At 47.3% G+C, this 12,912-nt stretch overlaps 1 protein-coding gene across 1 annotated transcript; it reads right to left on the bottom strand.

Moving 5' to 3' along the window:
* Positions 1-1,162: 1,162 nt before the first annotated feature.
* smim1 (small integral membrane protein 1) lies at positions 1,163-10,567 on the bottom strand. Its single transcript, XM_052039490.1, has 4 exons — positions 10,103-10,567; positions 8,974-9,163; positions 3,693-3,829; positions 1,163-1,685 (listed from the first exon to the last, which is right to left on the bottom strand). Exons 2-4 carry the CDS (start codon positions 9,109-9,111, stop codon positions 1,559-1,561), a joined length of 402 nt encoding a protein of 133 aa, XP_051895450.1. The 5' UTR covers positions 9,112-9,163; positions 10,103-10,567; the 3' UTR covers positions 1,163-1,558.
* Between the last annotated feature and the right edge of the window lie 2,345 nt (positions 10,568-12,912).

Consider the following 12,912-nt stretch of genomic DNA (forward strand, 5'->3'; position numbering starts at 1 on the left):
CATCAGTCAGGGCACTGAGTACAGGACTTCAGACATTACGTTGCAGTTGTATAAGTCATTGGTGAGGCCACACTTGGAGCACTGTGTGCAGGTTTGGTCGCCCTGTTATAGGAAAGGTGTGGTTAAACTGGAAAGAGCGCAGAGGAGATTTACGAGGATGTTGCCAGGACTCGAGGGCCTGAGTTATAGGGAGAGGTTGGCCAGGCGAGGTCTTTATTCCTTGGAGCATAGGAGAATGAGGGGTGATTTTACAGAGGTTTATAAAATCATGAGAGGCATAGATAAGGTGGACGGTAACAGTCTTTTTCCCAGGGTAGGGGAGTCCAAAACTAGGGGGCATAGGTTTAGGGTAAGAGGGGAAAGATTTAAAAGGGACTTAAGGGGCAACTTTTTCGCACAGAGGGTGGTGAGTGTACGGAACGAGCTGCCAGAGGAAGTGGGTGAGGCAGGCACAACAGGATCATTTAAGAAGCGCTTGGATAGGTACATGGAGGGGCGGGGCTTGGAGGGATATAGGCTGAACATGGGAAATTGGGACTAGCTGGGTGGGCACTGTGGTCAGCATGGACTGGTTGGGCCGAAGGGCCTGTATCTGTGCTGTATTGCTCTAGGACTCTGTGGCTAAGTGTCAGTAGTGGTACCTGGACCTGTGGTGTGCTGACTCAGAGCTGACCTAGCCACAGTTGGTCGAAGCCCCTCCCTTTCTGATCAAGCACCCTTCCACTCCTCACCTACCCCCTTCTCTATCGTGGCTGGAGGGAGGATATCATAGGGTAACACGCTGGAGAAGCACCTTCAGGATGCTTCCCTCCTGACCTTTGAGGACACTGAGAGGAATTAGCAGCAGGGACAAGGTACCTGGGAGAGCCTGGTCTAGCCAACCCAGTAACACCAGCACAGGATATGAACAGTGGCTGCTGGATGACTCTGCAGGTCAGTCAGCCTCAGTGTGGAGAGGAACAGAGTCAATGTTTCAGGTCTGTCACCTTTCACCGGAGCTGGGGAAAGTTGCTGAACTGAAATGTTAACTCTGTTGATTCTGCCTGAGGATCCCCAACATCTCACGTCCTATTTCAAATACTCCACCTCTGCAGTATTTTACCTGTGTTAGTGGAACGGGTCAGTGGGAGGAAGGCACTTTAGCTTTTAATTCTTTAAAAATGAAAAATCATTAAATTAGCACTGCTGCAATTTATTCTGCTGCTGGTGACTTTGTACTGATGCCCCTGTGTCACTGACGGCTCTTCATTGTAACCGTGACTTTCCTCAACACAACCCCATAACTACAATATTCCTTAAAGAAAGTAAAGCAAATTCCATCAAGATCAGTCAGGTAAATGACAACTCCAGCAACTTATACATTTTGGACAAATACATTTTGGACCCAAAGGTAAAAAGGAAAAAGATTATTTTTTATCCTGTCGTGTTTGCTCTTTGACTGGTTGAAAACTTTTACACATAGATTCAAGCAGCAGCTGCAGAGGTCAGACCTGAAGGATTATGAGGTGCATTCTTGATCTAGCTGTAGTCATGAAGTAGCTTCCTGCTTTCACCATGCCTACTTGCACCTGTGCACATAGTAACCTGTCATGTATCCAATGATGAAGATGATCACGAAAGTAGCCATCCCACCGAGGCCTTTCATTGCAATGCCTAGTCTCCCGGTGCAGAGTTTATTGTATACCCTGAGGAGGGAAGCAGACAAGAAGTGTTCTCAGCTGAAGTCAGATGAACCATCAGCAGGTTTGACAGGGGCACATGCAGGAAATCAGAAGCATCGGGCAGGAGGTACAGAAGCCTGAAGTCCCACACCACCAGGTTCAGGAACAGCTACTTCCCTTCAACCATTCGGTCTTGAACCAACCGGCACAACCCCAATCACTACAGTTTAGCAACACTATGACGATTTTGATCACTTTGCACTAAAATGGACTTTTTTTTGTTCTAATTATGTTCTTTCATGTAAAAATGATGTTTAATTTATGTTTTTCTTGTGAATGCTGCTTCTGTGCTATGTGACTGCGATGCTGCTACAAGTTTTTCACTGGACCTGTGCACACATGGACGTGCATGTGACAATAAGCTTGACTTTGACTTTGATAATCAAGAACTAGAGTGCATTGGTTTAAGGTGAGAGGGGAAAAATTCAATAGGAACCTGAGGGGCAACTTTTTGGAACGAGCTGCCAGAGGAAGTGCTTGAGGCAGCTACAATAACAACATATAAAAGGCGTTTAGACAAGTACATGGATAAGAAAAGTTTAGAGGGATGTGGGTTAAACACGGGCAACTAGGACTAGCTAGGATGGGCATCTTGGTCAGCACGGACGAGTTGGGCCGAAGGGCCTGTTTCTGTGTTGTGTGACTGACTCTGTGCGTCACAGAATGCTGGACACAAGCCTTCAATCTGATTTATTGTTTCCAGCCTGCAGAGCCTGACGCTGAAGCAAACACTGGGTCCCTAGATTGTCACTGTCATCCACCCCCTCTCTGTGACTTCCAACCACTCTTACCAGAATCAGAGCAATCCCAGGGAAAGCTTGGGACCCAACACTGTATTAAGAAGGCTAACATATTGTGTGTCTGTAGGGTGAAGAGGGGAGTTGAAGCCTATGAACTGTTTTAGATTTCTAGCTCGGCACCTTGTTGATTTTCACGCAATTTAATTACTTTGCTGTAACCCCGTTCCTCTGAAATAACCACACTTGACAAATGTCAGTATTCGGTGCACTGTCTTATTTCTTATGTTATCTTTATTTCCCATCACTTATTCTCTCTTTGACAGTTTTGCATTGTTTAGAAAGGGTTTTTAACCATTTTAAATCAATAAAATATTTGCATTCCAGCCAATGAACACCGCAGGAAAGGAATTTGTCTTTGACTGCTGATGTGAAATATTGTGTCATTTGGTGTCAAATCTTCTTCGGTAACCATAGAACCATAGAACCATACAGCACAAAACAGGCCCTTCGGCCCACCATGTTGTGCCGTCCATCAGACCACCCTCACACTACTTAACCCCTTGCTCCCGCATATCCCTCTATCTCACGTTCCTCCATATGCCTATCCAACAAACTCTTGAACCTGTCCAATGTATCTGCCCCCACCACCACTTCCTGTGAAGTGCCTTAGAAATGCAAGTGGTTTTTCAGGGAAGGATGGAACTTTTGGCTGGAAACTAAATATGGGAGAAATGAATCGTAATTACAACCAAACCAATGTAAACACATATCTGTTCAGAAGCCATCTGGCTATTTTTTCATTTCACTGCCTTAGAATTATTTCTCAGAGTTTTCCCAACACAATGTACATAAATTTTAAGGGCATCAGTTAATGTGCTGAAACTCCTATCACATAAATAGACCTAAAGATAAAAGCCTGCAGATGCTGGAAATCTGAAGTAAACCAGTTCCATTGAAAGTTCAACCTGAAATATCATCTCTACTTCTTTCTCCACAGATGCTGCCTGACCTGCTGAGTAATTCCAGCACTTCCTGTTTTACACAAATACACCTTTACAATTTAATGATGTTTTTGGTTGTTACAAGCTTCAACCTGGGCTGAGTCCCTCTATTATAACTGGGCTGAAACAGCTGGCAGGTGAAGCTGGCTGGAGGGTGGGGGATAGTCGTTGTGTACCTGTCCTGAAACACACGGCAGGTATGGACACGCTTGTCTTGGAATGGGCCTTACCTTTTACAGCCCGAGGCTTCAATTGCAGAAACACTTATGGTGACTTGTTCGTGAGCATTGTCGTTCCACCGGCTGTACTGTACATCTGTCGCATTGGTGTTCATTGTCAAGTTCCTGGCACTGAGGATTAGCAGCAGCTGTTATGACACAAAACTCGAAGGTCTAACACACTCTTGTAGTTACAAGGAGACACAGAGACTGCAGACGCTGGAATCTGGAGCAACACACAAGGTGCTGGAGGAACTCAGCAGGTCAGGCAGCATCTGTGGGGGGAAATCAGCGTTTCGGGTCGAGACCCTTCATCTGAAAGATAGAGGGGAGATAGCCAGTACAAGAAGGTGGAGGGAACTGGCTCTCTCCCTTCTACTCTTTCAGTCCTGGTGAAAGGTCTCAACACAAAACATCGACTGCCCATTTCCCTCCACAGACGCTGCCCGACCCGCTGAGTTCCTCCAGCGTTTTGTGTGACACTCTTGTAGTTAGTCAAAGTTGGAAATAGAATCTAATTTCCCAGAGTTGATACGATAATAAGAGCCAGAAGGCCACCATAACCATGGGAGGAGGCCATTCAGCCCCTCAAACCCATTCAGTTCAGTGGGGGCTAATCTGGATCCTAACTTAGTTGTACTTTGGGAAAGGAAGAGCAGGTTGGGTGCCTTAAGAAAGGATTGAGGGGTGACCTAAGAGAGACATTTAGAATGATGCAGGGCCTTGTTAGATGGGAAAGGTATAGGCAGAGGTTGTAGGTACAAGGTGGTCACTGAGAATCCAACTGACAGTACAGAGAACTATCTCTACCCAGAGAGCGGGGAGAATGTGGGGCTTACACCCACAGGGAGGGGCTGAGGGCAGTAGTGTGGACGCAGTAACAGGAAGCTGGAACAATGGATAGGGAGGGGAACTGAGGTCAAACTCACAGGTTTAGAGAGATGGGAGGAGGTTCAATGGAGAATAATCAGCAGCAGGGTCCAGATGGGCTGAATGGCCTGTTTCTGTGCTGCAATCCTGTGTAATCATAGCATCAGATGGAACAGAAACAGGCCTTTCAGCCCACAATGTCCATGCAGACCATCAAGGACCTATCTACACCAACCCCAGTTACCAGCAATAGGTCCCTGGCCTTCTCTGCCTTGGTAATTCAAGTCCTGGTCCAGATGCTTCTTAAATGTTGTGAGAGTCTCTGCCTCCACCTCCCCCTCAGGCAGTGAGTTCCAGATCCCAAACCGCCCCCCCCCCCCCCCGTGAAGAAGTTCTTCCTCAGATCCCCTCAAAGTCTCTTACTCGTCACCCTAAACCCTCTATAAAACTTTACAGAACAAACTTGCTTGAACGTTCCATCGTTCCTATCACTGATACAATCCTCTGCCATAGACTTCAAATCTTTAGTAACTAATAATTTAAGGATATGTTCCCATTTGAGATTTTATAAAGCACAGCATGATTGCGGAAAGTAATCAAAAATGGGATGCTGCATCCCTGTGTGTCCCAGGCCCATTCCCAGTGGCAGAGGATGTTGAAGGATTTCATGACACCACGGCACTGAGTACAGAAGTTGGAGTGTCATGGTGCAACTGTACAGGAGGTTGGTGAGACCACACTTGGAGCACTGTGTGCAGTTCTGGTCGCCCAGCTATGGGAAGGATGGCATTAAGCTGGAAAGGTGCAGAGATGACTCATGAGGATGTTACTGGGACTGGAGGGCTTGGGTTATTAAGGAGAGACTGGATAGGCCGGGATGGTTTCCCTGGAGCACAGGCAGCTGAGGGGTGACCTTATAGAGGTTTATAAAATCATGAGGGGTGTGGATAAGGTGGACGGTCACAGTCTTTTCCCCAGGGTCGGGGAGTCTAAAACTAGAGGGCATGGGTTTAAGGTGAGGGGGCAAGGTTTCAAAGAGGCCTGAGGAGCAAGTTTCTCACACAGAGGGTGGTGGGTGTGTGGAACGAGCTGCCAGAGGAAGCGGTAAATGTGGGTACAATTACAACGTTTAAAAGACACTTGGACAGCTACATGGACGGAAGGTTGAGAGGGATACAGACCAAACAGGGGGAAGTGGGACTAGCTCAGGAAGGCACCTTGTTCAGCATGGACAAGTTGGGCCAAAGGGCCTGTTTCTGTGCTCTGTGGCTCTGTGACCCTATCACTAATAATAAGAGCAGGAAATTTTCCACGAGGCCTGACCAAAACCTGTCCATTAACCCACACAGCAAAAATGTATCATTGTAACTGGTCATTAAGTGAATAGTCTGTTGCCATTGCTGTTTGTGAAACTTTGCTCTGCGACAGGAGAAGGTTGTTTGTCCCCTCTAGTCTGTTCTGTCACAGTGGGATCCTGACGGGGCTGTGCCCTACTCCATATCCCATCATCCCTCAGGCCTTTGCTTAACAAAACCTGTCAATGTCAGCTCAACATTTAATAACTAATCGACATCTGTTGCTGTTTTTGGATAAATTCCAAATATCTACCACCATCTGTGCACAAATGGGCTATGGTGGTTTAGTGGTTCAGTTACTAGACTAGCACTCAGACCACTGGTTAGAGATGTGAGTTCAAATCCCACCAGGGCAGCTGGGAATTTAAATTCAGAAGTTAACTAACTTTGGAATTTGAAAAAGAAGCTGTCTCAGAAACAGCAACGCCACAGTTACTGGCCTTTCCTCTCCGCACTCCACCGTGGCTGTTCAGTCCCAGCTCCTGAGTGAGGCAGAGTGAAGGAAGGAGGGTCAGGAGGGGGAGAGGCCTGAGCACACAGTGGGAGGAGACTGCAGATGCTCCATGCCTCTGGACCAACTAAGGTGCACAGAACACTGGAAAATCTTCAGTGCTGATAGAGCCAATGGCAGGGTGGCCAACAGCTGGTCACATCTGGAGGGACACCCAGGTGCAGAGAGCCAGAGGCTGAAAGGAAGTTGAAATGGAGGAAGGAGAGGGAAGCAGGTCGTGTCTCAGTACCACACAACTTCCGACTTCTGACCTGCACTATCTGTGGCAAGGACTTGCTGGAGAATTGCATGCTTTCAAACACTCCCCATCAATGGTAAAGTTCACACACTGCTTCAGAACTAAGCCTCTGTCTTTGGTATAAAGTATGAATGTTACTGGTCCAGTTGAAGTTCTGTTCAACAATGTTCTTCAGCATGTTGATCTTTGCTGCTTGACCCATTGAGTTCCTCCAGCAGACTGTTTGTTGCTCCAGATTGCAGTGTCTGCCGTCTCTTGTGTCTCCATTCTCTAGGAAATTGATCTTTCTAAATGATATTGCTGTTGAATGTCAAGTGGAGGTGGTTAGATGTTCCCTTGTTGGAGACAGTCGTTGTCTGGCACTTGTGTAGCAGGAAATTATTTGCCACTAACCAACTGAATTGAGCTCTGCGTTCATCACTGAACATCCCGCTTGTGAAGTTATGATGAGGCTGACGTTGGGTCTGGGACACTGCCCTGATGTCAAGGGCAGTCACTCTCACCTCACCTCCTGAACTTTGGCCTTTGGTTATGGGCCTAATGTGGGCAAATGGGACTAGCTTGGAAGGGCATCTTGGTTAGCATGGACCAGTTCGGCCAAAGGGCCTGTTTCCATACTGTATAACTCTATGACTCTGTGCTTGGACCCAGGCTGTGATGATATCCAGAGCCAAGTGGTTATTGGTGAGAGCTGCTGGTAGCACAGTCAATGACACCTCCCGCCATCAAGCTGATGATTGGAAGTGGATTGATGGGATTAATTAGCAGGATGTTGGATTTGTTCTGCTTTATCTGGGCAGGATTTATCTGTGTAAGTTTCTGCAAGGTTGGTCAGATGCCAGCACTGGAACTGTACCAGAGGAGCTTTGTGGGTACACAGAGAAGGCCAAGGGCTTCTGGCTAGAGATATTTGTGATGCTTCAGCCTTGCTGCCAGGATCACACACAGTGCCCGACCATCACCAAGGATGGGATTGTTCCCAGAGATTCCTCCTCCTGTCCAGCACCATCCCTGGCAGTCCTACGGAGCTCTCATCAGGACTCGTGGCCATGGCTCAGCATGGGTCAGCCCACATTTGCTGCTCTCACCCTGTTGGATGCACGCAGCTCTGTGCTGTAACTGGAGGTTGGGACGTAGGTACATCGTGTGCTGGTCCTGCCGTGCCCTTTGTCCAACCACGTAACTGGTGTGTTACCATGAACCAGTCGACTGTATGAACTGTGGAATATGGTGGTGCTCCACCCTCACACTGAGATCGTGGTCTGGATATTGGAGATATTTAAGGCAAGGATTGACTGACTGGGTTTGGTTGGAGATATTCACCTCCCGGCAGACCTTAATGGCACAGTGGACCCTGACACAGTCTGACATTTCCTCTCTGACACAGGACAGTTTGTTCCTTGGCATTGCTGAAGCCAGGTCACACACTGCTTTGTGCTGTTATCTATCACAAGGCAGCAGGTCGGTGACTGAGCCTGGGAGTCACGTCGTTAACACTTCAGCACGAGCTGTACCAATCAGGCTGTGCTAGAACACCCTGTCTCTGTGCAATCAGTTGGAACATACGGAGATTGCTGCTGGGCAGTGCTGGACACCCGGCTGGCTGCCGTGATATTTTTAATTTGAGGAATATTCAAATGTCCAGCTGGGAGATTCTGTGCACACTCTGTACTGTGCTTAACAATGAACACAGGTTACAGATAAATACCCAGACTGTTGCCCCTGACGGCCAGAGCTGCCAGCTGTGTTTGAGCTGGTGGGAAGTCTCATCACAGGATGGGCCAGACACACCAGGGACTGATGTCGGAGCTGGACCTTCAGTTAGACTGTGTTGTTATGTGTGAAATTCCACAGCGCCGGACCCGTCCCCACCTGACATTCTCTCTGGGAAGGAGAGGGAGTGTCCCAACACAGCTGCACTGCACCCCCCACAAATAGGAAGCTCTGGCCCCTCTGAATCTGTCAGCCCAACTGGTTTGATGTCTGGGCTGTTGTCCTCTAGGCTGGTTCAATCCCTGGGCTCCCACACACTGACTGAGATAGTTTTCTCCCAAGTCACTCTCAGTAGTCCCGAGGGATTTTATTTAACTAGGAAACTTCCTGACAGTCCGAAGAGCTGACAAGTCCACTACCTCTGGTTGACAAGCCCACTGCAGAGTTCACTACCTCTGCAATGCCCACCTGTGGCTAAGAATAGGCACTGAGGCCCCAGTTACACTGGTCAGTGGGAGTCTGTATTTAGGGGTTTGGTCAGAATTGAAAAATACAAGAAGAAATATTCATTGCTGTAAAGAAAGACTTGGATTTCTTGCAAAGTACCTTGCAAGCAATGATGAGCATGTTGAAATACAGCCACTGTTGTGGGAAGCAAGTTGGAGTGCGGTGTGTTGTAATGTTGGCACTGAAGCTCCAGATCCAATAATTGCCCGGTGCTTGCCAGCACTGCGGATAACTCATTGTGGCTTCCACTGACCATCTCGCCCAGAGTTACCACTTCCGGAGCTGATGCCTGGATTGGGACAAGTGGATTTCAGGAGCAGTGGACAGACTATCACAGGGAAAAGCCAGAGTTCCTCCACATCTAAACTGGATTCCCACCCGGAAGTTAGTGTGACTGACAGGCTTGGCTACCAGTCAGGCAGGAGGACCCAGCTGTAGCTGAACATGGTGCAGAGTTCCAACCTCCAATGTGCAGTAGCATGCCTGGGGTTTAAGGGGTCAGACCCCTCACCCTGTGGGGGATTTGATTCCTGGTCCAAGCACTGAGTTAATGGGGCAGTGGGTGGCATTCCTTGTGGTTTGGGGTTCAGAATGAATTGGGGGATTTAATCCAAATTAAAAGGTTATGTGGAGTGGGATCAGGACAAAACATGTTTCTGGATTGTCCTTCACAGCCCCTGGTCCTCTAAGGTGCTGCTGAGGAGTGAAGTAAACTCAAACTGTGCCCTGTCAGAGTGACGGGAAGCCCAGTTGATTTTGTTACGTCCTTTGTGCCAACGAGGTCCGTCAGCCCAGAGGATCCCAGTCAGGGATTGTTCTGAGGTTCAGAACCAGCTGAGGAATCCCAGTGGACTGGACTTTATCTGAAAACGAAGTCAGTGTCCAACTGCAAGCAATCACGATGCTGCCAGTGTCTTAATGTGGATCACACTTCAGGAGTCACGGTGCTTTCTGACATAACAACCTTGCTAGTAGCAACGTTGATTAAATATTGTATCATTTGACAAACTGACAGATGATTTGTAGGGCAAAATTCATAAATGAACCTTAGTTCAAATAATAAATAGCTTTACTTGAAGTTGGAATAACAATTGAGGTCCACTTCTCTATTCCAACAATACCATTAATGACGTCTGATTATTCCTAAACTTAAACCAAAAACAAGCAAGCCTTGTGCTAAATTTTACCGACTGTTACAAGCCAAAACAAAGTAGAGAGATGAGCTTACCCACTGCGGTCAGAAGTAAACACTTCGTTATAGAGCAACCGATCTTTCCTTGGTCGCTGTGTTTGAAATTACTTCAAGGTTTAACTGCAGCCAGATCAGAGTTTTGCCAAACTTTTCCCCTTTAAATTTCTTACAAGTTTGCTGTAAATCGGAGAATGCCAAGCCGATAGTTTGCAGACGATTGTGCAATCAAGTCTTGGAGGAGTTTACAGATAGTGCAGCTGCCTGCCAGTGAATTCTGTCATGTGGGTTTGGAAGAGACTCAGCAGATACTTCAACCAGTAGTTGCTGCCAGCAACTACGGGCTGCTGTCGAACAGCCAGCAGTAAAATCCAACGGCCTCGGTGACTCTTCAGTGATAATCCTGAAAGAAGTCAAAGAGCTCTTGGCCAGGGGCTGGACTTCGAATCGCTTGTTTTGTAGCAACACATTACAAAATTCAGTAAACTGAAGCTGTTCAGGGTCAAAGTGCTCTGCCTCATCCCTTCCAGGGCACTTATTAACCTACCTCACTCAGTCCCCACCCCCCACCCTCCCGGAAAAACAAAATTGGATCGAGCACTGACCTGGCCTTGGACAAATCCCTGCTTTGCATCGATACACATCAGCAAATACAGTGCAGAGCCCAACAGAGGCAACAGATTCCAAGATAATTATTTCATTGAGATAATGGAGCCAGTTGGACAAAGCCTTGATTTTAAAACACTTTCATTTTTAAATATCTCCTTCCTTACCCCTCTTATCTCCAGAACCTCTTCCACCCTAAAACCTCCACCCTACAACCTTCCACCCTACAACCTCCACCCTACAACCTCCACCCTACAACCTTCCACCCTACAACCTCCACCCTACAACCTCCACCCTACAACCTTCCACCCTACAACCTCCACCCTAAAACCTCCACCCTACAACCTCCACCCTACAACCTCCACCCTAAAACCTCCACCCTACAACCTTCCACCCTACAACCTCCACCCTAAAACCTCCACCCTACAACCTCCACCCTACAACCTCCACCCTAAAACCTCCACCCTACAACCTCCACCCTACAACCTCCACCCTACAACATTCCACTCTCTGTTCTCCTCCCAGTCTGGCCACTTGGACATCACTAAATAGAAAAACTTTGCTTTCTGCTCACAGTTCACAATCCCTCCCAGTTTCATATCTTTGGCAAACTTGGCAGTATTACACTCAGGTCCCTCATCCAAGTCACTAACATATGTTGTGAATGGCTGGTCCCCAAGCACCAATCCCTGCCGTATCCCACTAGTTACCGCCTGCCACCCAAGGAGAGTCCCATTTATCCTGTCCCAGTTTCCTGTCCACCCATTCACATCCTGCCCATTGTAGCAGGGACTCCACCCAAATTCATGGGATCTCTCTCCCTGTGAAATAGATCGAACGACCCCTTTTTTCCTTGCTGTGTATTCCTGGCTCCAACTTACTTGTCTGCTTACAAATAAATCAGACAGTGGGTTTTGAATGCAGTTGCCTAAATGTGGAGGACAGGGTGAGCTGCCCGTGTGATCTCCTGGCCGTGGTGTCTCAGGTGTGGATGATTACTCCCCTCCAACTCTCCACCAGTTGTACAGCTTTCATTTCCTCAAGATTCAAGCCTGCTTCTTGTGACTGTCAACATTAGTAAACTATTGAGTTTCCTATCTTGGCAGCATCCTCCAGCCCCACAGCCATCCAAGGTCTCTACACTCACCCAATTCTGGCATCTTGGCCATCCCTGACTCCACTGTTGGCTGCTGTGCCTGGGTTTGTTTCGTCCCCATGTCTCTCCACCTCCCTCCTTCTCTCTCCTCCTTGATCACACTTTTATTCACCTCTTCTGATATCTCCTGTGGCTTGTTCTCAAATTTGCTCAATAACTCACCTTGGGATGTTCTACCCAGGGAGGTGCATTAGGTATTGTAGTTTGGTGCTAGTTATTGGCAGAATAATAAGATAACATTTAGAACAGGAACATAGGCAGACAATGTAAATTGATGACCTTTGTAATTATATTTCAAAATAAATATCAATTAGTTCATTACAACAGAAACACATTTTCAAAGTTGACTTCTGTCAAACAGAGATTTACTTTTGCAAAACAACTTTATTTACTTTGCTAGTAAATTAGACAGTCTGAAATCTGTCAGCCACTTCTGAGCTGTGCTGAAGATCATGGATCAAAGTGCGATGTACAAGGACCAGGCCTTGTAACCGGCACCTCAGTCAACTGGAGTCGACTTGGAATCGTTTGTCCAGGGATCAGAGGCTGTCAAATCACTGGGAAATAATCAATTCTTCCAACATAAAATGTCCATGTACAGATATTTAAATCTTCAACGATATAATAACATCAAAGATAATTCCCTAAAAGTAACCTTATCTGAAGAAATCCTTCCCCGTTGAAGCTCCTTCTTCCCGTACATGTGATGTCTTCTCAGCTTTCCCATTGGATAACCCAGTGTCACATTCAGTTTAACAGTTGTCGTTGCCCAGCTGCTTTGGATATGTCATTACGGTGAAAGTGCTATACAAATGTAGATGTTATTGTTTGAATAGATTTCTTTTGGATAAATTATTTAACAAAGTTCAGGCAGATAAGACCGGTGCTTCTGGGGATGTTTGATCGTCTCAGCAGCAGGCGAGCCGAGGTCTGGATGCGGCAGGGAACGTTGCAGAGGTGGGAGTTCACAATCTCAGTCACGGTGCAAGGAGCTCAGCTTTTGTGGTTAACTGTGACACCAGGGCTGCCAGAGGGCTGAGACTGAGGGAGGGAGGGAATGTCCACCCAGAACCCACTGTTCCTACAC

Source organism: Pristis pectinata, chromosome 26, assembly GCF_009764475.1.
Source record: "Pristis pectinata isolate sPriPec2 chromosome 26, sPriPec2.1.pri, whole genome shotgun sequence".
Lineage (NCBI taxonomy): Eukaryota > Metazoa > Chordata > Chondrichthyes > Rhinopristiformes > Pristidae > Pristis > Pristis pectinata.

What these genes read in the sequence shown, in the direction of transcription:
- smim1 (XM_052039490.1), bottom strand. Translation starts at nt 9,111, where the DNA reads ATGAGTTATCCGCAGTGCTGGCAAGCACCGGGCAATTATTGGATCTGG. An exon ending in TGCTCATCATTGCTTGCAAG is followed by an intron (nt 3,830 to 8,973) that starts GTACTTTGCAAG and finishes GTGTCATAACAG; the next exon opens with CTGCTGCTAATCCTCAGTGC. An exon ending in GAAGCCTCGGGCTGTAAAAG is followed by an intron (nt 1,686 to 3,692) that starts GTAAGGCCCATT and finishes TTCCCTCCTCAG; the next exon opens with GGTATACAATAAACTCTGCA.